The sequence below is a fragment of the Lampris incognitus genome, unplaced genomic scaffold, assembly GCF_029633865.1.
Source record: "Lampris incognitus isolate fLamInc1 unplaced genomic scaffold, fLamInc1.hap2 scaffold_296, whole genome shotgun sequence".
Taxonomy (NCBI): Eukaryota; Metazoa; Chordata; class Actinopteri; order Lampriformes; family Lampridae; genus Lampris; species Lampris incognitus.
In genome coordinates, this window is record NW_026611254.1 from 3079 (window position 1) to 25545 (window position 22467).

Here is a 22467-nt window from a genome sequence, read left to right on the forward strand (position 1 = left end):
TTTCCAGGTCCACCCAAGCAACGTGTGTGTGTGTGTGTGTGTGTGTGTGTGTGTGTGTGTGTGTGTGTGTGTGTGTATGTGTGTGTGTGTGTGTGTGTGTGTGTGTGTGTGTGTGTGCATGGCAGGGTGCACGTGCACATGCACAATACATGTGCATACACGCCTCCATGCATCCATGCATTCTTGCATGTACCCACACCATCCAGCCCCTTAGAAAGCTGTCTATCAGTAAGGCGACACTCATTGCACTTTAATAAACATTGTAGTCTTTTAAACCTTGCAGTCGTAAAATGCTTACACGGCATTCGTAACTTTTAAAGCCTTCATATTATGCTTATGTTAGCATTCTTGCACAGCAGTCGTCTCCTACATGTGAGACTAAGCCTTGGGAGTGTTTGAAATGTTTGCAAAGGCTTTGGTGGTGGTATCAGCCCCGCCGAACACCTTTACATGCTGTGACTCCCACTAGAACATCAGCTTCGAGAGCCAGCTGATGCTGTCAGATACCAGACACTGGCTGTGTTTGACAAAGACACAAAGATATGTGTGAGGACACAGCTGCGATAACCTCTGATTTCCATTCATCATTCCAGAACAGATGGGAAGATTAGAGAAACTCTACTCACCAACTTCTTCTGATTTGACCTGAAAGATAAAAACAGTCCTCCGAGTTTCACAGAATCTCCTTCTCGCTTTCGCCGTCTTTTTATTTTGTTTTCATAAACAATGAACCTCTTGACAGTGCTGGTAGTCCTTTATCTTCAAGCAAAATCTTATCAATAGCGAGAAGCAGATAAATCCTGCACACAAATTATGTCAAAGCAACTCTCTCTTCCTCTACCTCTCTTTCATTTTCTCCCTCTCCCTCTCTCTCTCTCTCTCTCTCTCTCTCTCTCTCTCTTATACACTCACTCACTGTCTCTCTCCCACTCTCTCTTTCCTTGAATCCTAAGGGTTCGAATGCCCTTATAAATAAACTGAACTGACTTCTACGGTGCTCTAAGTACCCTGTCTATCTCATCCTCTCCTCTGAAACTCCACCCACTGACAGAACCCCCCCCCTCTCTCACTCTCTCTCCCCCTCTCTCTCTCTCTTCCCCCTTTTTCTCACTTTCTGTGAGAACCAGTGTTCACTCCCAATCTGCAAGAGATCTCCGGCCATCTGCCTTAATCTCAAATTCCCTTTCAGGTCCTCGGAGGCACCGCTTGCCCTTAAGTCTAATTAGAAGGCACCGGGAGTAAAAAGGAATGCCCCTCCGACTTCGGTGCTCTGCCACCTGCAATCTGTTCCAGAGAAATGGCTAGGTGCCGTTTGGATCCCACCATTAGGAAGGAGCCTTGCACATTTAATGGGGCACGGTGCAGATGTTCCTGCTGTTTATTTTCTCCCAGTCCTTTAGGGGCTGAATCTGCAAGCGCTCTCCTTGTTCTCCTTGTCATTAATCGAATGTATCCAGATTTTGTTAATGAATATATATATATATATATATATATATATATATATATATATATATATATATATATATATATATATATATATATATATATATATATAATTCAGTTAGTCAAGTAAATTCTCTATGAGACAGTACCACCCTGTTTCACGCTATAAGCATACATATATAAAGATAGATGTAGGAAAAAAACTTTGATACATTTCAGTACAAGCTTGTTTCGTGTGTCGCGCACTCGTCAGCTGCCAATGTGATCTTAATATCTTAACATATTTAGCGTTCACTTTTCTGCTTATCGCAGCGTGTAATTTTATATAAAATTGATGGATTATTGCACAAAAACAAAATGTCTGACATTACTGTTGCTGCCAATAAGCCCAGCTATCCCCCCGGCTATGTGAGAGTCTTTAATGGTCAGATTGATGATCAGATCTGATCCAAAGTGAAGTTTTCATAGTTAATGGAATGAGGATACTCACCAGCAAGTTTTACATCAAGCGCACCCCCCCCCCATCACAGCAGAAAGCCTTAGTGAAAATCCAGGTGTAACTACAGTATTTCACCTGTAGATGGCGGAAGAGGCATCATTGTCCAACAACAAGCAGGAGAAGCTCAGCAAAGCAGTCAACTGGATTTATTATTGTCTCGGGTCAAAGGTATTTTACCTCTATTGGATTACAAAATGTGGAATGTGGCCAGAAACGGCACTTCTAACATCATATTTCACCCATGTCTCGCGAATGTAACACGTGAACCAGACCTGTCCTTTCACGGTAACCCAGTCTCCCTGGAGTCAACAGGTTCACATTGACATTGGCAATAAATTACAGTGGATATGTCCATCCGGATCATGTGCTTAGTGAGGTTTGTGCTCAATTTAGGCAGTGCTTGCTTACAATGGCTGAAAACTTGTTGTAAACCACAAAACTAACAATCAAGGAATGTACAACCACCGGCGAGAATGGACAAATTTCTTTGTATAAAAGTGCAATTGAGTGTTTTTACCAGCTGAATTCACATGATGACATGTAAGTACTATGCCTCTACGTCCTTCACCATCGGCTGATGAAAACATTTCTGTCACATTAATAGAACTTTTAAGCAGTTACCCCCAAAAACACTATACCTGCTTTGGCGCTTTCGTCGAAAAATATTTGCCATGAAAAGTGGCACTGGTTTTTAAAACACTTGAGTTGAAGTGAAATACAAAAAAAAACAACCTTAAAACAAATCACAGCCAAGAACGAAACTGGTGCAGTGAAGAGCAGACGCACAAACTGTAAATTCCTGCAGTCAGTGTTAAAACAGTAAATCCATAACATGTTGCTAAAGGCATGTCAATAACAATGTTAAATCTCAGGAGCAAAACCAACTGGAACATATAAAACATACTAGCGGTGGGAACCAATATGGATTTTCCATATTGAATATCAACTGCAATTTCTCAATACAAAATCGATAATTATGAGTTTGTAGGAAAGAAAACAATTTCACAAGATGAAAAACAAAACTGTTGACTTGCTACACTTGGATTATAGCTAGAGGCAAACAGTGCTCTTTCCCTGTACAATGCAACCATTCAAGTCCTGCTGATTGTTAGGTATGATGCCGTCTGACCTGTCAAAAACACAACTTTTATTTATGGTAATAAATACTCCCTTATGAGCTTTCAACTTGTTTTAAACCCTCTTTGTCCAAAACTATACATTATATGCCCTGGTAACAGTATGTCCTTCTTCACTAGCAATGACAAAATATAACACTAAGCAGATGAGAAATATTTGGTTCAAGTCAGCTCTTTTACTCTAGCTAAATTTTAGCCAGCTTCAACATCTCTGGCACATTGTTGGATTTTCTTTTCCGTTCTTAACACATATATCTTGTTGTATTTGTGACATTAGCAGTGAAACTCACTAGGTAGTGAAGCTTCCTCCAACACTTCTTTGTGCTGCTTCCAGTTCTGTTTGCATTGTAGGCAAGCTCTCTGAGCAGGAAGTACCAATTTATCTATCTAACCGTCTCTGAGTTTCTTGTTTCAAATAAACTTAGGCAGGCATGATTACCCGATATTCATCCATTTTCTGTATCGATACTGGGACTCTCCAATCAATATCATATCATATCATATCATATCATATCATATCATATCATGTGAAAATGCTCAGAGAGGATCTTGCCTCCAACCCAATGCTCATTTCCCTCCTTACCCATTTGTTCACATATGTAAAACATGGCTGTATTGCTCTTCCATCTCAGTAGCGCTCTCAGCCTCAGGGAATGTGACAAGAGAGAGGGACAGAGGTGGAAGTGTGAGGGGGCGATGGTGGAGAAAGAGAGGGAGTTGAACAAACAAGGGTATGCTGAAAGGAGGAGAGTGGTGGAGTGATGTGTGGAGTTAATGGCTGAAGATAATCTCTCAGACACCACAAGGTGTCGTGTGTCGCCAACTCAGGGGTAGTTGCTAGGCAACGGCATCCCTCAGAGTCCCTCTCCGGGTTGTAACTAGGTTACCCCGCCTCATCATTTGTTGGTGTTTCACTGGGTTATTACAACGTAACAGTGTCCTCCTGTCAGTTGCTAGTTTCTACCAGCTTGCCTAGTCTGGCTACATCCCAGCCAAGCTGGCAGAGATTCCTTAGTTACACCAGTTCGTCCAGTAGGGTCCCAATACTGTGATGCTGCTCTGGGGGGCCGGCGATGGGTTTGTTGCACATGGGGCAGACGCAGCGCACCTCCAGCCACTTTACCAAGCACCTGTACAGGGGAACAAAGAGAACGAGGTCAAACAAAGGGAGAAATGAGATGTCCTAAACAGACATCAGAGCAAAGCTTTGTTCCTAACTGCCACCTTTTTTTTCTCTCTCCATCCATCCCACCACTACCATCTCCCTCTTCACATTCACCCATACTGCAGAGAGACAGATGAATTTTCCATGTTCAAAATGCTTTGGAGAAACCCCAGTCTAAATGTTAGACACGGATGAGCGCTATTGGAGAAAAAAAACAAACAAACAAAACAAAAAAACTGTTTTTTGTTTTTTGTGGCATGTGTTGAAATATTAACGAATAAAAAGGAGTGACACAGTTTCACCAGATCCGTGCAGCCTTTAACTTTCAAAGCTGCATTTGCAATGCATTTATCACTCTTGGATTTTAGAGGGGGGATAGACAAAATCATTTTACTGTACTAGGGAAATTTTTTCCTTCAAAAGTAATCGTATTATAGCAGGCCTTGCTAAATTTGGGTTCAGTAAATAAATGAATAAATAAACAAATAAATAAATCATCAAGGAATAAGAAACCTAAGGAAGCTAGCCTTACATCGGACCTTTTGCAACGGGAAAATGGCTCACGCGTATATTGCAACGTCTGTTCCGAAACGATGCATCGTTCAGCGCTGACGCCAGACCAGCGCCTTGACGTCAGACCAGCGCCCTAACTTTAGCACGCCGGGCGCGTGTTTGTGGACCGTAGGATGGTTAGGGCAGAGGCTGCAATTCCGCTATTTGGCAGCAGGGGAGGGTCCCCAGAATGTCCGCGTACGGAAATGTGACGTAGGCTTCACTCTGTAGACAGACAGCTGTCATTCTAGCCAAATATTTCGGTGGACTTATCGCTGATTTCAAGCAGATGTAACGTATATTGTAACATATATTAAACTAACGTCAGTTAAACACATTTCTGTGATGTGTGTGTGTTATTCATTCCTAACAACCCGCGACACTACTGACACATAGTAGCCTATACATATTGTGTACAAAGCAGTGTGTATTTTGCACTGCTTTCTCTTTAGGTGCTGCACACCTGAGATTAATCACTTCATCCAATTGTGTTTCATATTGTGAAGGTTTCAGAGTTTCGGCCAACACACTTTTTTTTAAGGCCAACACTCTTTTTTGTTTCCTATGGCTTGTCTGTTTCCATGATGTAGAAGATACACAGGATTATAAAGTTACAGGTGATTTGGACAAAGTTACATTTACTTGTATTTCTTATGTGAATAGCTTAAAACTGTGTGTGTGTGTGTTGCTGATCAATTAACATTTATGTGACAGTTTCAAAAGTAAATTTTGGTAAATGTAAAAATAATTGATTAAATCAAATGGTTGTTACTATTGTTGAAATGTCTTGTTTTATTGTCTTTATCTGTGTTGTTTTATTGTGGAAACAGGATGTTCCAGTTCAACTAACTCAGGGTCCTAAGTGATTAATCTCAGGTGTGCAGCAGCTAAAGAGAAAGCAGTGCAAAATAAACAGCCTATACGTGGTTGTGTAATGCAAGTTTTCCAGGCCAGTTTATTGCAGCTTCCTTCAGTTGTATTTCTCCCAGCTTGTCATCTCAGCATCCCCAGACACTCTCAAACAGAAGATGGAAAACAAAAAAAACAGTGGGTTCACCCATCCCCTCATTCACCTGTAAACCTCTCCCTTAGGCTACTCTGTGCCTTGCAGATGTGAGGCGCTTATTCGCCTTTGAAGACAGAAATAGCTACATATTCCATAGGCTACACACTGCTTTGTACACACCGAAATATTTGGCTAGAATGACAGCCGTCTGTCTACAGAGTGAAGCCTTCCGTCACATTTCAGTACGCGGACATTCTGGGGACCCTCCCCCTGCTGCCAAATAGCGGAATTGCAGCCTCTGCCCTAACCATCCTACGGTCCGCAAACACGCGGCCAGCGTAACATCAACGCTACATCTTGTCCTGTGGCGTTTAGCTTGGCGGAAGCATACCACCGAGCTAACATTTTAAATGTTTGGGGGAAGGATACCACCGAGCTAACGTTTTAAATGTCTGGGGGAGGGATACCGCCGAGCTAACATTTTAAATATTTGGCGGAAGGATACCACCGAGCTAACAGTTTAAATATTTGGGGGAGGGATACCACCGAGCTAACGTTTGAAAGTCACCCAGAACATTTCACAAAACGTGTCAATTTTCAACTTAACGATGAGATTGAACGCAACCATTCTTGCTCGTAAACCCCCCCCCACACACACACACACACAAACCAGTGACAAAAGTCAGAAGTGACGCCACTGCGTCGTCTCGTACCCACCTCCTGTGGAAGGCATGTTGGCATGGCAACACGCCCAACTCGTCTTTCACTTTGAAGTCTTCCAGGCAGACGGCGCACGTCTGCTGTGTGAGTGACAGAGGAGGGAGCGAGAGATAAGGCACGAGACTGAGGGCAATCACTTACCAATTAATTCTTGGATTTGTTTAACAGGACGCTGCAAACAGCCGTTAATTTCGAGTTAGATAAGCCTTAATATGTGTTCGCTGTGGTGCGCTATGTGTGAACGCCAGTCTTTCTCTTACCCCATGAAGATTCAGCTTTTTGGGATCTCCCTTTAAAACTACCTGTAAGGGTGAGATTTTTTAAAAAAAAAGAAAATGGTGGAGGAAGAATCTTAAAAAAAGAAAAAGAAAAGAAAAGTATTTTAAGGTCTGACGGCATCTGTTGAATAACCCCCCTCAGGCTTACCTCTCTGTACCCAAACCGCTCGCTCTGTGCCTGGTGTCGTAGTTTACTGTGGACGGGCATACAAACAGATCAATGAACAACCTCGCTGAAATTCTGCATATCTATTCTCTGCACATTCGAGTTATTTTCTGTTACAAGACAATGATATGATATGATGCCCATTCTAAACCGAGTTTAATAACGGGTCAATTGTGCCAATTGCTTTCATTGCTGCACAGTAATTAACTGGCTGTGGTCAAATGAAAGTTCTGACCGCGTGTCTGCAGCTATGTAATTACTAGGCACGCTTTGATGCTGCATGGGGACTATCTGGTCAAACAGCTCGTATGAGAGCCCACACACATGCATATTCACTCGCAAGCGGAAGTGTGCACACCCACGTCACATGCATAGAAAAAGACGTTACCCCGTGAAAATACATACTCACGATGTATGTGCATGCACATGCGCACCCTTGTGCACTCCAGCCCCCTTTACCGCACGCACGCACGCACGCACACACACACACACACACACACACACAGCTGATAAGTGTGTTGCTTCTTTGAGTCCCTGTCCCACCCCCAATCCCAACAATAGATGGAAGATCTTTATCGTCTTCCAAGCCGACTCTGTACAGACAGTTATTTTTGTCCCCCTATTATGGGGCTGTTTTTACACAACTAAACATAGTATGTCTTTCACGTCTGTTGGCGTGGCCCAAAACAAAGTGCAACATGGGCATTTGAGATGAAAGCTGAACGTTGTTTCTGGCTGACGGTAAGGGAATTAATAACTCGTTGCGTCACTGCTTGAAAGTGGGAAATAATAGGAGTTTTTTTTTTTTTAGTTGTTCCGTTCTTCTCTTGGTTTATTGTTTGCGTTGATTGCCCATAACAATCTGCCATGCAGAACAATGCGAGGATGCACGTTATACATGCTGTAGAGAGTCGCCCTGCCAGGAGAGTGACATGAAGAGGGTGAAAGGGGAGGTCGTGGAGATTTTAGATATTTCCGTTCAGCTATCGCAGCATGGTACTTAACAATAGAAAATCCTTACAAAACGACCAATAACCCAGCTTGTACAATATAGTAGGATTTATTTGTTGAAAAAACTGACAGCTAAATATATCTACTCATATATTTTCGTAATGTGTGTGTGTGTGGTGTTAGTGTGTGTGTGTGTGTGTGTGTGTTAGTTAGTGTAGATAGCGGGCCGAAAACTAAAGCACTTATGATCCTAATTCTTTCTGGAGGTGGTAGGTATTGTCTCAGAGAGTAAGGGAAAAATCCCAGAAAATTGAAATTATGCATAATTATGCATAAATATGCAAAATATGAATTTTTCTAAAAAATGGCTTTAAAACCACTTTTCTCGGCATTTCAGATGATTCTGAGCATCTTTGATTTTTTTTCACCTATATAAAAAAAATTTCTCGGACTTAGAAATGTTTTGGCATTACGCAAAATATATGCATTTTTGCAAAAATGCACTTGTGATCCTAATTTTTTTTTGGATGTGGTAGGTATTGTTCCAGAGAGGACCAGAAAATTAAAAATAATTATAATAATTATAATAATTATGCAAAATATGCATTTTCTAAAAATGGCTAAAAACCACTTTTCTCGGCATTTCAGATGATTCTGAGCATTTGGGGGGAGGGAGTTGGAGTGGGGGGGGGTTAGGGGCAGGGGGAAGGCGGTTAGCTGGCAGGATGAAGAGGAGGGAGATTTAGACGGGTGGAGAACCAAACCGCTTCATTGTAGCGGGGTTCTTCTAGTATATATACATATATATATATATATATATATATATATATATATATATACATATATATATATATATATATATATATATATATATATATATATATATATATATATATATATATATATATATATATATATATATATATATATATATATAAGACCAGAGACCTAATGGATGCTGGGTGAGGCGTGGGGTAGGTGGGCGGGCAACACAATGAGAAGGCATGACCAAATCTCCCAGAAGGCAACGATAACTACCAAACGCTCCAGCCCACATACACCGACTTTGCCTTTAAGCACAGCAGGAGTCATCAGCTCCTCAAGATTCATGTGTTTCTAAAGGGGACAGAAATGTCAAGCAGGGCACCACCGAAAGGAGCTAAAAGAAAACAAACGCCGCATTATTATTATTATTATTATTATTATTTGAGGGGACTTGATGCAGATGAATAACATCCAAAGGCAGCCTGAGATCTTCAATGCCAGCGTGCAGCTGAAGTGTTTATAATGGAGCATCCCAATATCCTCCGACACAGGCATCAGATCACATCTGAGAGGGATAATAGGAAACCTGCCCCCCCCCACACAGCAGAGCATGGCAATCATCACTCTGCATTCGTGTGATGAATCATCCAAGCCTATAAATGAATTCACAGTCACACTCCTACCCGAGACTACCTTCACACATTCATTCTCACGGGTGGTCTAAAGGAAGTGACTCATCGGTTGTGATTCATACCGGGAGCACTTTGAGAAAAGGGGGGAAGGATCCAAACTTCTTCTTTCTTTTTTTTTTCGCATACTGCCAACGGTCAATTATTACGACGGTGTTTTAGGGCCATTGTAGTAAAAATAAATAAATAAAAATACAATAACTTAATAAATAATTAATTTCTAATCAAATAGAAACTTTGAACATTTGCAAATTTGAACCTTTTAGACCTTTTAATTTCCAGGTTCCATTTTACATTCAATAACAACAACATTAAATTGCAAATATACTATATATATATATATATCTACTCATATTTTCGTAATGTGTGTGTGTGGTGTTAGTGTGTGTGTGTTAGTTAGTGTAGATAGCGGGACCGAAAACTAAAGCACTTATGATCCTAATTCTCTTTGGAGGTGGTAGGTATTGTCTCAGAGAGTAAGGGAAAAATCCCAGAAAATTAAAATTATGCATAATTATGCATAAATATGCAAAATATGCATTTTTCTAAAAAAAACCCCACTTTTCTCGGCATTTGAGATGATTCTGAGCATTTTTGATTTTTTCACCCCCCCCCCCCTTAACCTGGAAAATGTGACCCTCTCCCCCTTTAATGTTATTGTGTATGCAATGTCATGTATGTGAAATATGCGTGGTTGGAACAACTATTGGCCTCAAAGGGGCAGTTAGGGCACAGTTAGTGACAGGTAGCAAGCAATTAAAATGCTCTGCTGTGATTGGCTCTGGACATGTCAGGTGATATGTTATGTGGCCTGCTATGGCAGGATGAAGAGGAGGGAGATTTAGACGGGTGGATAACCAAACCACTTTAGCGGGGTTCTTCTAGTATACATATATATGCATATATGTATGTGTATATATATACACTACCGTTCAAAAGTTTGGGATCACCCAAACAATTTTGTGTTTTCCATGAAAAGTCACACTTATTCACCACCATATGTTGTGAAATGAATAGAAAATAGAGTCAAGACATTGACAAGGTTAGAAATAATGATTTGTATTTGAAATAAGATTTTTTTTACATCAAACTTTGCTTTCGTCAAAGAATCCTCCATTTGCAGCAATTACAGCATTGCAGACCTTTGGCATTCTAGCTGTTAATTTGTTGAGGTAATCTGGAGAAATTGCACCCCACGCTTCCAGAAGCAGCTCCCACAAGTTGGATTGGTTGGATGGGCACTTCTTTGAGCAGATTGAGTTTCTGGAGCATCACATTTGTGGGGTCAATTAAACGCTCAAAATGGCCAGAAAAAGAGAACTTTCATCTGAAACTCGACAGTCTATTCTTGTTCTTAGAAATGAAGGCTATTCCATGCGAGAAATTGCTAAGAAATTGAAGATTTCCTACACCGGTGTGTACTACTCCCTTCAGAGGACAGCACAAACAGGCTCTAACAGGTACTATTTAATGAAGATGCCAGTTGGGGACCTGTGAGGCGTCTGTTTCTCAAACTAGAGACTCTAATGTACTTATCTTCTTGCTCAGTTGTGCAACGCGGCCTCCCACTTCTTTTTCTACTCTGGTTAGAGCCTGTTTGTGCTGTCCTCTGAAGGGAGTAGTACACACCGGTGTAGGAAATCTTCAATTTCTTAGCAATTTCTCGCATGGAATAGCCTTCATTTCTAAGAACAAGAATAGACTGTCGAGTTTCAGATGAAAGTTCTCTTTTTCTGGCCATTTTGAGCGTTTAATTGACCCCACAAATGTGATGCTCCAGAAACTCAATCTGCTCAAAGAAGTGCCCATCCAACCAATCCAACTTGTGGGAGCTGCTTCTGGAAGCGTGGGGTGCAATTTCTCCAGATTACCTCAACAAATTAACAGCTAGAATGCCAAAGGTCTGCAATGCTGTAATTGCTGCAAATGGAGGATTCTTTGACGAAAGCAAAGTTTGATGTAAAAAAAATCTTATTTCAAATACAAATCATTATTTCTAACCTTGTCAATGTCTTGACTCTATTTTCTATTCATTTCACAACATATGGTAGTGAATAAGTGTGACTTTTCATGGAAAACACAAAATTGTTTGGGTGATCCCAAACTTTTGAACGGTAGTGTATATATGTGTGTATATATATATATGTGTGTGTATATATATATATATATATATATATATATATGTATGTAGTATATACACAACTTATGCAGTGATACATCACATCCACACAGCTGTTTTCCTTCCTCTGCAGAGAGGCAGCTTTTTAGCTTTCCTCGAGGAGAGGCCTCAGCACCGTCGCATTGATAACTCAGGAAGGATTGCATTTATCTTTTCTTTTCTTTTTTTGGGGGGGGGATTTTCCCCCTTTTTCTCCCCAGTTGTACTTGGCCAATTGCTCCACACTTCTGAGCCGTCCCGATCGCTGCTCAGCCCCCTCTGCCGATCCGGGGAGGGCTGCAGACTGCCGCACGCCTCCTCCGAAACACGTGGAGTCGCCAGCCGCTTCTTTTCACCTGACAGTGAGGAGTTTCGCCAGGGGGATGTGGTGCGTGGGAGGATCACGCTATCCCCCCCTTGCCTCCGAACAGGCACCCGACTGACCAGAGGAGGTGCTAGTGCAGCAACCAGGACACACCCACATCCGGCTTCCCACCTGTAGACACGGCCAACCTTGTCCGTAGGGACGCCTGAACCAACCGTGTTGGTAGGCCACGGAATAGACCACCACGCCACCTGCATTTATCTTTTAATACATAGATATCGCGTCTTTATTTGTAATCGCTGGAAATGTTGGGTGTGTAACATCGCGAATCACCAGTAGTTTCAAATTGTGAATGACACGAAGGCTGTGTGTGTGCTGAACTATCCGACAGCAGCGCATGCACAAAATGGACAAGATGCGGCCTCCGAGAGCTCACCGTGCCAGGTCGTTCTGCTGTAGCTACTCTGAGGACATGAAAAAATAATTTGCACGTACATTTCAGAGGGAAAGCGTATGGCCTGCCACCTCCCTGATGCTTTCATACGTTATGCCACAAGTTGACCTTTTCTCAAACGTCCCTCCGGACTGCAGGTCTTGTGTATTACGTGCAGTGTAGTATTCACGTAGCTGGTAAAAGGCGGGTCCAGATAGGAGCGTCGCTCTAAGGACACGTTCTCGGTTTAAATGAAGCACAGTGAAATGAAGTCCAATATAATAACACTGGTCAACACAATTTTTCTTGCATGGGGTTTTTCAACGGATTCTAGCTAACTTTTTGGGTGCTGAGTCCAAACCTGGCATTAGCTTTTGCCTATCACATCAGGTTTTTGAACTATGAAAAATCATTATTTTTGAGAAAACAGCAATTTTACACTCGAAGTTAAAAAAAACACTGCTGCATTAGAAGATCGATAGATACAAAAATGATTACAATTAATAAATCAACACTCAGCCTAGCATGAAATTACTCAGGAAATGAATAGGGGTCCTTTTTATCCCCACCAAGATTGCCAGACTAGATGGTCAACTTTTGTAAAATCCTGAATAAGGAGCATACAGATAGCACAAAAACTTGATGTGATAGAGCAAATCTGAGCTCAGATTTGGATTCAGCAGCCCAAACTTAGCCAAAAACAATTTCCAAAGTCTATGCAAGAAAAAAAACAACATATTTTTGTAGACCAGTGTAATGAATCATCTCTTCGGCAGCTACGGCAACACGTTTATAAATACTTAAGATTTTCTGAGCCATTGTTTTTGGTTTTTTTTCTAGCTATGTTTTTTTAAGGAACGAGAGGCCCTCGGAGGCTCCCAGTGGTCTCACGCGCCTCACACGGCTTAACAATACAGGACTTCGTATGTTTATAGCACGTTTAAAACCGTGCAGCAGAGAGAGAGAAACTTTACATATTTTGGAATGAAGGAGAATTAATGACGCCTTTTTAGACGTGATGCTGTCACTCAGTGCTGCGGCCTGACGGCAGGCGGTGTTGCTGAGATCATCCCCATTGCTCGTGTATCTTCAAGTCTAGTTCGGGGAGAGCTGTGTGTTTTGTCATGTTCAGATTAGACCTCGCGGATGTCGTTTTAGGAGAGGAGACGGGACAGAGGCAGAGCGGCTGGTCTTCCGAACTTGAGAAAAACAGTTTCAAGCCGGTGAGCCTTTACGCCATACACTCTTTCTTAGGCCCAGATGTGAGCTGACTGCTCTCCATATGGACTAAAGTTAATGGGGGGGGGGGTTGTGTGGGCACAGGCCAGATTGTTCCACTGTTACCCAGTTGAAAAACCCAATCAGGACCCACTTTTGGGTACAGCCGGGTCCTCAGTGAAACTAACAAACAACTCTGAATGAGGCTCTTCTATTCTATCAGCTCATCTTCAAGCCAAATGGCCTCTACATGGAAATTTTGGCTGGGGTAGTATCGATCGGACATCTGTCGATGTTGTTTTATGTCCGTCGTGTAGAGGGCAACAGTCTTTGGGCATTAAACGCGCGTGGTAGAAATACCAACACACATTTAATAAGCCAAATGTCCACAGCATGAGTATGAGAGTCACAGACCAGAAGGCCGGAGTTTCTCTTCTTTCCCCCCCCCCCTCGCTGCAGTGACGTCTGTCCTCACACACTATGGCAGGCTGTTTCCTGCCGCCTCGTATCCTGTCCCTCGGACACTATCGTCCCCTCGGCTCATCAGGGAGCTCATTGTGAACGGCAGGAGAGGTCACCCTCCTCCTTCCCTTCTTTTTCACCTATTCTCCACCCTGGCTATCGCTCTCTCACACACACACATTTGAATTACATACCATATGCACACAAACACATAACTTCTTTGGAAATGTATGGTTTTTTTGGCCATTTTAAGCCTTTGTTAGACAGGACAGTAGAGATAAGACAGGAAAGACACGGTTAAGAGAGGAGGAGGAGACATGCAGCAAAGGTCCCATTGCCAGATTCAAACTCGAGATGCAGCGATCAGGCCTCAATCTATATATATATATATATATATATATATATATATATATATATATATATATATATATATATGCGCTTAATTGGCTGAGCCACCAAGACACCCCAATACATTCCAACACACACACACACACACACACACACACACACACACACACACACACACACACACACACACACACACACACACAGAGTTTACCGAGTCTACCACTTTCTTTTTTTTTAAATAAATTTATTTCTGATTTTTCCCTTTTTTCTCCCAATTTAGTGGCCAATCGATCCCTGTTTTAATTCAAACACCCACCCTCGCACTGTATGCGTTCGCCAACTGCATCTCTCCGGCCGGCAGTCTCGAAGGAGACCGCCTCGCCACTTTCGTGACAAGGCGACTCCAAGCCGAACCACTGTTTTTCCGACACACACAGAGACGCATTCACGTGACGAACACAAGCCGACTCCGCCCCCCTCCCGAAGACAGCGTTGCCAATGATCGCTGCTTCGTCGAGTCCGGCCATAGTCGGATCTGACGAGAGCGGGGCGCGAACCCCAGTCCCCAGTGGGCAACTGCATCGACACAGAGCCGATGCTTAGACCGCTGCACCACCGCGGACCGGAGTCTACCACTTTCCACCATTTCACAGTTTTCTCATACGTCCCTGCTCCTCTTACCTGATGAAATAGCAGCAGAAGATGAGGCTAAGGATGAAGACAAAGATGCCTGTGCCAAAGATGATCATGTAGATGTTCAGGGGCAGGTCCTGGAAGGTGATGGGAGGCATGGTGCACGACTTGTTGGAGTAGACCAGTCCCAGACCACAGAAGCACCCTGAGCGTGGGTACGAGAATGGGGATTTAGATACTGTGGGGTACCCTACGGAGGACATGAGTATATAGCCCAGAGAAAAGAGACTTGCTAGAAGGGCCACAATGGAGCAGGCCGGACACACACTCCATTCACAAGAATCCTCATCTTTCACACACAATTGGCTGTGTGCGTGCGTGTGCACGCACGCACACACACACACGCACGCACGCACGCACACACACACACACACACACACACACACACACACACACACACACACACACACACACACACACAAACTTAAGTGAATACCCTCCGGTTCATGGGCAGCTGAGGGGGTCAGAGCTGCAGCTGTGTCCTTTTCTAAAAGAAGCTAAACATTGGAGCTTTATATACACATACACACACCCTCCCATATACACACACACACACACACACGCACGCACGCACGCACGCACGCACGCACGCACACACACACACACACACACACAGAGAATGAGCTATAATGAGAATCAGAATGAGGGACAATGCGTGCATGTGCATTTGTGTTTTAGAGACAAAGGACAGCGATTAAGAGAGAGAGAGAGAGAGATTGAGAGACAGATTAAGAACTAGAGTAAGAGTCCTTTTTAACACTATCCACCCACTCCTCTCTCTAAAAATACTGTCCAAACGTATCGACCACATTACCGCTTAAAACACGACAGAGTTCAGGAGATAGGCCTCGCGAAGAGCTCATTCCGTTTCACTCCCACTCCAAGGCCCAGTGTCTGACAAACCGGTTTAGCAGATAAAGCATAATATATTGCCGTATCTAGGCAACCGGGCTGTAATTTATGCCAAGCGACAGCCTCATTTCTGAGTCTGATAACAGGTCTTTCTCCAGTGAACCCATTAAAGTGGATTTGGAAGACGCCGGCAACATGCACAGATGAGAAAGTGTGCGGCGAGCTCGTTTAAACAAACCGGCGGTCTCCTATCGTGTACTAATATTACAGGCGTAATTTATGGGGGGGTCAGGGGGGACATGTCCCCCTCAATATTTAGAAGAGGTGAATTTGTCTCCCCCCCCAAAAAAATATATCATGAATGATAATGTTAACTCCCTCGCCAGAAAAGGTGAAATAACAACACAGACAGTCAAACTACTTAAAATGTCATTCGTACCCGTTTTTCAACAATTTCATACACCCCTATGCTTGGACCATACCATTTTAACCTTGCCACTGGGACTGCCGACCTCGTTGCTGTCTTGCAGTTGCTCCTGACAACCAGGAGACTGGAGCATGAATGGTCGTGTAAGCAAGTGTAAGTAACGTAGCTAGCCAGCTTGCTTGTCTAGCCCAGTACACCACCCTTTCTTGTCTAGTCCAGTACACCACCCTTTCTTACCTTTGGGGTTTCTGAGTTAAGATTTTCTTACGTATTTCCGGATGAATTATAGCCTTATCTAGTTTATAACTTGTGTTTGGGGTTATCAGTTCAGACCCCCTCACGAACTAGCTAGCTAGCTAGCTAGCTAGCGCTTGCTAACAGTAGCCCATAGACGTTTATGTTAGCTGAAATGAACTTGAACTCATCATTTCGGGCACGTGAGATAACATAATAGGTACATCTACAAACCAATTTGTGTCAAGGGTGTTGCATTAGTTCAAATGCATCTACTACTTTCATTCACAGAGTCAACATGAGCAAGAGGAAAGTAACAGAAGATACCCGGTGCTTTTTTTGGTGCAAAAAAAGAGAGTAAGATGAGAGAATTACGTAGAAAGTTGTTTTTCTTTGACATAAATAAGACATTTCCACAATAAATTGATGTAGGAAAAGAGCAAATTGGTGCATGCAAATTCACCAGAATGCAGGAAATTAAATCTGTGATGCTCAAAATTTCCAGGGGGGAGGACCCCCTGACGCCCCCCCCGCTAAATGTGCCCCCCCCAATGTTCAAGTGAAACTTACGCCACTGACTAAAATACACTCCTTTAGAGGACAGCCGACGAAATGTATCCCGCCATGATGCAAATGAGTCCCAGACAAGACCGGCAGGGTGGAGTTTTACAAATAAAGCATTTAAAAGTCGAGGCTTTTTCCGCACGAGGAAAGGGAAGTTGAGCAGCACCGGCGCGCGCCTCCAGTTCATCATTTATTTTACCCCCCCCCCTTCCCTCAAAACACCAACGCCCCATCGTCAAGCGGATGAAACGCGCGCAACAAACGAACCTCGTGTTTTCTTTTTCGTTGCACGTCCGTCCTTCTACGGCAGTAGAGCAGCGGGCGGGTTTTAAATATATAAAAAATACCTTTATTGAAAATGGCGAAAAACACCAACGCCTTTCGGCGTCGCCGCCTTCGTCGGGGGTGTTGGGGTCACCGTACCCGTCATCTGCCGCACGCCACAGCAGTGTATTTTCCCCCATTATATTTGAACTTTCCATTTATATCTTGATTTATCCCCCCCCCACCCCACCACCACCTTATAATATACACGTTCTGTTCACCCTCATTTTTTGAATTTTTTTATTATCAAGTAAGCGTTTCACCACACCGGGGGCGCCGCTGTGAGCCACGGCCGCGCGTTGTTTGACGGCGAAATGGAAACCTGAAACGTGACATTTTGACGAAGCGACACAATGTCACGATATCACAGCGACTCGACGCTCCGGAGCTCGACGCCCGCTGCGGATCGACGCCCGCCTTTTGCCTAAAAGCTGCACCGCGGCAACGTCAACCCCGTGTCTGTTCCTGCACACTACAAAGACGACGAACCTCTGCTGTCAGTTTAGGAACTCGTTCTCGTGCATTTGAGGCTGCACCCCATCTGTTAGAGAACGCGTGTGCGGCAACATGTGTTTCTTTTTTGCGTTGGTGGTGGTGGGGGGGCTGAGGGTTGGGGTGGGTGGGTGGGTGGGTGGGGGGGACTCGGAATGTATTCCAAGCCCAACAGATGGTATGTTCATTAAAAGCGGCTCCCCTTTGTCTGATTCACCTTGCTCCTGTAACGCGACTCTTCTGTGTGTGTTCGATGCTGTCATGAAGTAGCTGCCCCGTGTTTAACTGTATCCCCCTGCCGGCGAGCGGTCAAGGTCAGCAGAAGAGGGGTGGGGGAGGAGCAACTGTGTCATCGTGATATCAGATGGGCTTTGTTTATTGCGCGTGCGCGTGAGCACGTGCACGTGTGTGCGTGCGCGTTTGTGTCATATACGTGTTTACGTTTACACTTCTGGTAAATTTGATGGACTCTTGAGGAATTAGCTTGTATTCCTCAACTGCCAGTATTAGAGGCGGCAAGATGGACAGATACGGACAAATGAAACAGACAGCAAGATGGACAGATTAAAAGAGAGACACTACAGAAGGACAAAGAGAGAAAGAGGGGGAGCCAATTGTGCCTTGGGTCTTCTGAGTGTGTCTTTAGATGGGGTTGGTATCCCTGCCTGTGGAGTGAGGGCTCGGTGGGAGCTGGGTCATGCTAACCCAATGAGAGACAGTGAATACGGTCTAAAAGGTGGACTTCACTTCACCGGATACTCCTTGCAACCTTATCCTAATGTGAAATTGCACAGTGAACATCTTTTCTACTTTTTTATTTTTCTAACCCCCCCCCCTCCCCTCTCCTCCCCTCAATTGTATCCGGCCAATTACCTCACTCTTCCGAGCCGCCCCGGTCGCTGCTCCACCCCCCTCTGCCAATCTGGGGAGGGCTGCAGACTACCACTGCCTCCTGCGGTACACGTGGAGTCATCAGCCGCTTCTTTTCACCTGGCAGTGAGGCGTTTCGCTAGGAGGACGCACTGGGGGGACGTAGCGCATGGGAGGACCGCGCTATTCCCCCCCAACACACACCCCGACCGACCGGAGGAGGAGCTTGTGCAGCGACCAGCACACATACCCACATCCAGTTTCCCACCCGCAGACAGGGCCAACTGTGTCTGTAGGGACGCCTGACCAAGCCGGAGGTAACACGGGGATTCGAACCAACGACCCCTGTGTCGGTGGGTAACTGAATAGACTGTTAAACTACACGGACGCCCAGTAAACGCCTGTTCTAAACCCCTTTCACTGCGATGCTTGTTCGTTATTGGTCTATGTATTTCTCATCACAGCAGCTCATTTTATATCAGAGGATCAATACTGCCGCGCTCTTAGCTCCGTTTACTGCCTCTTCTGAGCCAGACTGGGGGCTACAGGTGCAACTTCCACCTCTATAGTACTTCACTCCCTGAGAGACAATCAATGCTGAAGACACTGGCATCCGGCTAACCCTCAAGTCAGCACATTAAGCACGGAGGCGTTAGCTGGCAGTCCGACGGAACTACGCACGCACACGCATTTGCACATTTGGAGAAATGTAAAAAAAAATGCAAAAATCAAAGAACAGACTCATTAAGCACACTGCGTGTCACCAGTGCCCCTGCCTATACAGGCTACCTTAGAAGTACACAGAGACAGAGAGATGGGAGAAGGGAGCCGTTCTCAGCACCCGAGTCACACTTGTCTTTGTATTCGTTTCAGTTCACAGCTAGCGACACATTAGCACCTGTGCGGCCCCTTTAGGCTGCATGACTCAAATGTGGGTCATGTGTATTTGAGGCTTTTGTGTTGCCTGTATTTCTGTGTGCGCATACATCGATGCACATATATTCCTCTAATCTCCATCTTGGCACCTACAGAAGGCAAATGGCTACACACCGTTGTTTTCTATGGGTGGAGCCCGTCGTGACCACTGACCCATATTGGTAAACTCAGGAGGTGCCCGGTTGCCATGGCGCGGAGACTGGCGGATGCTGAGAGAAGGCGCGCCAAGTCAAAGTTCTTCTTTTAGGGATGCCAAATCTGAAACGGTCCTTCTGACCCCTAGTGTGCCAGCTGGAAACTCGCATCTTCATTGTAGATGACCTCAAATCAAAGTTTGCGAGGAGCAGTAAAATATTGTGAATATGAAGAGACGTTTCCTGAGATGCCTGGTGGTGGTGGTGGTGGTGGGGGGGGGGGGCTGTCCTTCATGAGCAATATTCACACAAAGCTGCTGCTTCAGCGTGCACTACAAGCAAGGTTTTCCATCAAATATTCAACAGTTCACATGCAGGGAAAAATTCATTCCTGCTGCTGATTTTAACGATATTCTCTGAACTCCGTCACACGCATAACGCCACCAGAGATGTCATACTAACGTGCATGAACACTGGAACAGGGGCCTGCTGTTTTCATCACCCATCTCGACACATGAAACCGATTTGAAACCGTGGCTTGCTGGTGTTGCTTTCATTCTTGGAGCAGCATGTTATTTCTTCATACTGTGTCTACATTCTGAGTCATTCTGCAATGCGTGTGCAAGTATTTGTCCGTGCATGTGTATGTAAATGCACATACATACGTCTGTATGCACGCATGCACTGTTTCCATGTGTTTGCATGTTTGTGCATGCTTGTCTGCATGTATGTGTATATATATATGTATCTGTGTATGCATTTATACTCACACGCTGCACACATGCACTGTTTCCATGTGTTTGCATGCTTGTCTGCATGTATGTGTGTGTGTGTGTATATATATATATATATATATATCTGTGTATGCATTTGTGCTCACACTGCACGCATGCACTGTTTCCATGTGTTTGCATGCTTGTCTGCATGTATGTGTGTGTGTGTGTATATATATATATATATATATATCTGTGTATGCATTTGTGCTCACACTGCACGCATGCACTGTTTCCATGTGTTTGCATGTTTGTGCATGCTTGTCTGCATGTGTGTATATATATACATATATATATATATATATATATAAAATATGTGTGTATGCATTTGTGCTCACACACACTCACACATGCGCACATACACACCACTATTTCCCCCAATGAATAGAAAGGGGTGTTGAGCTGCACAAAGAGAGTAATTGTTCTTGTCTGAATACTTCCCAACAGTCCACGGTGGCTGCTGCGTTTAACGAGACGAGTCAGAGGAAAGACGAGCAGTCCCTTCGTCTACGGGGTGCGTTACCCTGACATCGCAAGACTTGCCACCATCCCCTCGACGGAGGAGATTCGTGTTGTAGATCGTGCACGATAGATTACCGCACGGCTTCCCCTACAAACAGGGTCATGGGGTAACGGCTCAAACAGGACGGAGCAGCTGCTCAGACTTTGCCCTTGGAGATTTTATTTATTTATTTATTTATTTTGGGGGGGGGGGGGTTTAGTTTTTGACGAAAGCTTAAAAGTGAAGCCGAGAAACTCAAAACGTGTTCAAGATGAACTGCATTACCCCAGTGGAACTCGGGTTTTTTTTCTTAAGCACAAATGAGACAGCCCTGTAGCGGCGGGTCTGACTATTAAAGGTAGTCCGGTCGGGATAAAGCGTGACAGTTAAGGTAGTGCACAAATCAACCAGTCCCGTTAGTCTGTAGTGTCCGTAGACTATTTAGGCATCGTCAATCAACACATAAAACGACCGGCAGACTAAAAAAAATGGATAAGTGAAATGATTCACATCACCATTTTTTTTAATCACCGGTCGTCCTTTCTGGATTATTTTGAGCTGCAAAAAAAAAAAAAGGAAAATAAAAGAGACACGTACCGTCTATTTGACGGTGGTCTAGTTCTTTGTTAAAGTGGAAGACTATCAATAGGCTAACAAACTGCGATCTCGTCCCCCCCCCCACCTACCCCCCCTCCTCTACCCCAACAACGTGCCATGATTACCAGATAAGTGACACCATTACTAATCTTGATTCTAGCAGATATCACAAGAGGCCCGTAGCACACAATAAAACGACTGCTCACCGTTACACCACTGAAACGGGTGCATCAATGCGCCGGAGGAAGTCGGGGACGGGATCCGATCCGTGTTTACCAACAAGCCGTCAACGCGCCAGCGACGACGAGCGGGGGGTCCGTTCGTTCTGCGTGGGCCACGATCAACCACGGAGCTCGCGAGAAGACAACAATGCAACAAAACAAAAAAAACCAATTTACAAGGCTATGTATTTTAGGATATCTTTTTTTCGAAAGTTGAAAGGGGGGAGAAATGGGATAAGCTATGTTATATTTGCACGGAAGTTCATCCCTCAACAATCATTTGGGGGGCGGGGGGGAAAAGGAAAAGATGATAGGATTTCTCTCCCCTGGATTGACTGCTATTATTATTAGACGACAGGGGCTCAATTCTTCTGGTCCCGCCCCCCCCACCCCGCGAACGTTGTTGACAGCCCGGTAGGACCAATCGGCAGCCGATGTCTGTGCCAACTTGTGTTGTGACGGCTCGGTTGGATGGACTTGATGCATTTTGTGCCAGTGACCGTATCTTATTCATGTCTGCTGTGATTACTCAAA

The 22467-nt window shown here is 44.2% G+C and overlaps 1 protein-coding gene across 2 annotated transcripts; it reads right to left on the reverse strand.

The window, feature by feature from the left end:
• Positions 1 to 2079: 2079 nt before the first annotated feature.
• On the reverse strand, positions 2080 to 22027 carry LOC130133382 (RING finger protein 122). Of its 2 annotated transcripts, none has more exons than XM_056301988.1 (6): positions 21919 to 22027; positions 14996 to 15152; positions 6948 to 6993; positions 6782 to 6823; positions 6519 to 6598; positions 2080 to 4208 (listed from the first exon to the last, which is right to left on the reverse strand). In XM_056301988.1, the coding sequence occupies exons 1-6, from the start codon at positions 21941 to 21943 to the stop codon at positions 4094 to 4096; spliced, it is 465 nt and encodes a 154-aa protein (XP_056157963.1). In that variant the 5' UTR covers positions 21944 to 22027; the 3' UTR covers positions 2080 to 4093. The 2 variants fall into 2 exon arrangements, with proteins under 2 accessions (XP_056157963.1, XP_056157964.1); XM_056301989.1 differs by lacking the exon at positions 21919 to 22027 and adding an exon at positions 17091 to 17109.
• Between the last annotated feature and the right edge of the window lie 440 nt (positions 22028 to 22467).

Excerpts from the sequence above, each read along its gene's own strand:
- LOC130133382 (XM_056301988.1), bottom strand. The coding sequence starts at position 21,943 with ATGCACCCGTTTCAGTGGTGTAACG. Across the intron at positions 6,994-14,995 it reads TTCTGCTGCTATTTCATCAG|TAAACTACGACACCAGGCAC; the intron begins GTAAGAGGAGCA and ends GCCCGTCCACAG. Across the intron at positions 6,599-6,781 it reads AAAAGCTGAATCTTCATGGG|ACGTGCGCCGTCTGCCTGGA; the intron begins GTAAGAGAAAGA and ends CTCACACAGCAG.